General features: G+C 40.7%; 1 protein-coding gene across 1 annotated transcript; it reads left to right on the forward strand.

Annotated features, from left to right (window-relative positions):
* The first annotated feature begins 2581 nt into the window (after positions 1-2581).
* FTMT (ferritin mitochondrial) lies at positions 2582-3310 on the forward strand. The gene has a single exon (XM_036308183.1). It carries the CDS (start codon positions 2582-2584, stop codon positions 3308-3310), a length of 729 nt encoding a protein of 242 aa, XP_036164076.1.
* Positions 3311-4171: the final 861 nt, after the last annotated feature.

Below are 4171 nucleotides of genomic sequence, written 5' to 3' on the forward strand. Positions count from 1 at the left end.
CTATGAATATTAGGAATCAAAATGTTCAAAGGATAAAAATAACACCTACCAGATCCTTGCATTTTCAAAGTCCAGTAAAATATATGATAAACACTGTAATGGGAAGAAGAAATATTTTTGACAAACTAATATGGGTTATCTAAATGTGTATTGTGTTTTATGGCATTGTTTTGCATTACATTTCATGTTCTGCATTGGTTTTATATCTATGCTTTTTATTACCTTGCAGATAAGCATTTATATAAAGAACATCATTTTTCCTAAAACACTAGTAGCAGCAGTTGGCATTTAAGACCACTCTAAAGAATCATTTTCATAACCTGTCTTTAGGGAACTACATTTTAGGTATAGCAAAAGTTTGGGGGAAATAAAAGCAAAAAATGGGTATACAGAAGCAAAAAATCATGAGAAATTGCTTGGTGAGTATCAATCACATTCTACAAGCAGAATTTAAGTACAACCAGATCTTAAGCATCCACCTTTATTTATGGCACACTTTAAGATGCTCATTTGAGACTAAGGAGCTTACTACAAAACTACAAGTTTGATATGTCCACATAATAAAAGGATTTCTACATCACTACTCATACATAATAGCAACAATATCATACATTTAAGCATTCTTTATAAGCTGCTTAGGTTTTTTCCATAGGCAATAATATAAGTATTATTTACTGAATAATATAAAATAATTGGTTTTGAATAATTAAATAGAAATTATCCAGTAAAAACTATTAAAAAATATTTTGAGTCAATTCTGTGTCAGGCACTATGATAGGTACTCTATACACATTCTCTTAACCTTTTCAATCACCTCCTGGAAGTAGGTAGGATCCTAAATTTCCAGTGAGGAAACTAACCTAGAAAGGTAACTGGACTTCCCCAAGGAAATATAAGAAAATAACATAGAGGAGGTAATATGCAGATAATACAACAAGACCTGAATAGAAGCAGTAGCAATAGCAAAGATCCAGATATTAACTATAAGAAATCAAACAACCACAAGAAAAGAAATCATCCAACATATAAATGGGCAAAATATTTGAACGTACATGACACTAAAGATATACAGCTGGCAAAGTAGTATGTAAAATATACTCAGCATCATAATTCTAGCAATGCAAATTTAAAAGGAAATACCAGTTAGAGTGGCCAAAACTTAAGACTTATACAGGAATGTACACAAAGACCTGTACGGGAATGTTCATAGCAGCTTTATTTTAATAGCAAAACTATAAACAACCACAATGAACATCAGCAGGTGAAAGGATAAACAAATTTGCTATGTCCACACAATGGAATACTTCCCAGCCATAAAAAGGATTGATACAACATGGGTGAATCTCAAAATAATGATGCTGAGTGAAAGAAAACTAGCCAGAAAAACAAACAAAAAAACCCATACTGACTCCATTTATATAAAATTCTAGAAAATGCAAACTAATCTATCTAGTGAGGAAAAACAGATCAGTGGGTGCCTGGAATGATGTGGAGCAGAGAGCTGCACAAAGGAAATTACAAAATACAAAGGGGCATGAGGAAACTTTGGGGGGTGATATGTTCATTGTCTTGATTTTGGTGATGGTTTCACAGATGTATTACTATGTCAAACCCCATCAAGTTGTATCTGTTATTTAATATGTCAATTATACCACTATAAAGCCAATAAAAAAGCATGTTTCTACTTTTGTGTGTCTGTGATATATATTTTTATGGGGTTCTTTTTTTAAATCTGTGAGAATTACCATCAACATTTTAACAATGGTTGTCTCTGAGTAAAGGAAGAATTAGGAATGTCTTGAATTTTCTTCTGTGAGTTTCTCAATAGACTACAGTAATATATATATACTTTTAAGGTCATTTTATTTTATTTTTATTTCTTAATCCTCACTTTATGTTTTCATTGAGAGAGAGAGAGAGAGAGAGAGAGAGAGAGAGAGAGAGAGAGAGAGAGAGAGAGAAATATCTATGGGTTGCCACCCTCATGCGTCCTGACCAGGAATCCAACCTGCAACCTTTTGGTGTACAGGACAACACTCCAACAGAGTCACTGGGCCAGGGACGGTAATTATTTCCTACTTAAATTTGTTAAAATAATCAGAAAGTCAATTTATAAGCATCCACTTTGGGAGTGGGCTGTTACTCTGAGATAAACTGGTAGTGACTTTTGTTTTACCCTACCTATTTCTCAGGTTTGCCTCCCCATCCCATAGCCCTGGGACAGAAAAAGCTCAGGAAGGGAGGGAGAGAGGGCAAGCAGGGCTTGGCTCAGTCAGTCCTTTCTTTCTCAAGTACAGGCGGCTACTTTTTGGACAGCATTTTAACTTAGGTTAAATAATAAATTACAAACGCACAAGAGCAGAAATCTTGCGCCTACGATAGAGGGAACAGATCAACGGAACTGTGTCATTGTCATGTGCCCAAACGCGCGACAGGCGCGCGCCACCTCCGCCACCCGCATGGAACTCGGTGCCACTGGAAGAAAGGGGGCGTGTGACGCAGCTGCAGTCGCCTAGGGCCCAGTTCTGATTCACACCTGACGCCCCTGACCATGCGTCTCCACTTCTGAAGAGAAGGGGCCATGCTGTCCTGTGTCTTGCTCCTTTCCAAGCATATCAGCACTTCGCTGGTGTCCCTGCGCGGCGCGCGCCTTGGCTTCGCTCTCCCGCGGCGCTGGGCCACCAGGAGCCCCTGGATTCCGCGGCCCGCCGCTCCCCTCCGACCCCGGGCAGCAGCCGCCTCCTCCAGGACTCTCTCGGGGTCCGCCTCCGCCCCCTCCCGGGTGCGCCAGAACTTCCACCCAGACTCGGAGGCCGCCATCAACCGCCAGATCAACCTCGAGCTCTATGCGTCCTACGTGTACTTGTCCATGGCCTATTACTTCTCCAGGGACGACGTGGCCTTGAACAACTTCGCTCGGTATTTCCTTCGCCTGTCCCGGGAGGAGACCCAGCACGCAGAGGCGCTGATGAGGCTGCAGAACCAGCGGGGAGGCAGGATCTGCCTGCAGGACATCAAGAAACCGGACAGGGACGACTGGAAGAGCGGGCTGAACGCCATGGAGTGTGCTCTGCTCTTGGAGAAGAATGTGAACCAGTCGTTGCTAGAATTGCACTCTCTGGCCTCAGCTAAAGGTGACCCCCATTTGTGCGACTTCCTGGAAACTCACTATCTAAATGATCAGGTGAAGTCTATCAAAGAACTAGGTGACCACGTGCACACCTTGATTACGATGGGGGCCCCAGATTGTGGCCTGGCGGAGTACCTTTTTGACAAACATACCCTTGGAAATGAAAACAATCAGAACTAAGCCACAGGCTGCCTTCCCCACCACCAGGGTGGGCCAGGACCCAGAATCAACTGTCTCCTGCTTTCTTGCCCTTAAAAGGCACTTCCACCTTTATATTCCTGTTATACTGTTCCTCTAGTAAAGTGATTTGCAGAGAAAATGAAGTTAGCCCATATTAACAAGGCTTTTTGCCCAGCAATTTTCCCAGCCGGAAAGGAAGCCCAGGATACTATGGTATAAAAAAGACTGCAAAAAAGCAACTAAAAGTAGATGTAAAAACTAAATTTCTTCAATTACCAAATATATTCCAGACCATGGATCCTCACTAAATGTCGGTGATTTTCAACTCAACAAGCGCCTGTTATTTTCAAGACTTTTTGGTAAAGCTAAAGTGGGAAAATGTGTAAGATAAATATACCAATAGCTATAACAAGATGAAGAATGCATATAGTACTGTCAAAATCAGACATGCAAAATTCTATGACAACGTTTACTCTTTTCCAAAGTGTGTTCCAAGAAACAGTAATGTCTGGAGATGATCTGTTTTTTAAGGAGATTTTGTGATCAAATAAATTTAAGACAAGCTACATAAGGTATCAGTGCTGGCCTTGGAAAGTCACAGTGTATGTTAGCATTTTAAGGGCTCTGGGAAGTCTTGCAATTAAAAACAAAACAAAGCAAAAAAAAAATATTTTGGTTATTTTTGTTTAGCTCAATGTTTCCCAAAGATATCCGATCTCAGCTAGTTTTGTTTGTTTGTTTGTTTTACTTTTTTTATGGTAATACTAGAGGCCTGGTGCATGAATTCATGCACAGGTCCCTCAGCCTAGCTGGTGATCAGGGTGATCGGGGTTGTCTTCCCCAGTCCCAATCAGGGCTGAT

The sequence above is a fragment of the Myotis myotis genome, unplaced genomic scaffold (assembly GCF_014108235.1).
Source record: "Myotis myotis isolate mMyoMyo1 unplaced genomic scaffold, mMyoMyo1.p scaffold_m19_p_5, whole genome shotgun sequence".
NCBI lineage: Eukaryota > Metazoa > Chordata > Mammalia > Chiroptera > Vespertilionidae > Myotis > Myotis myotis.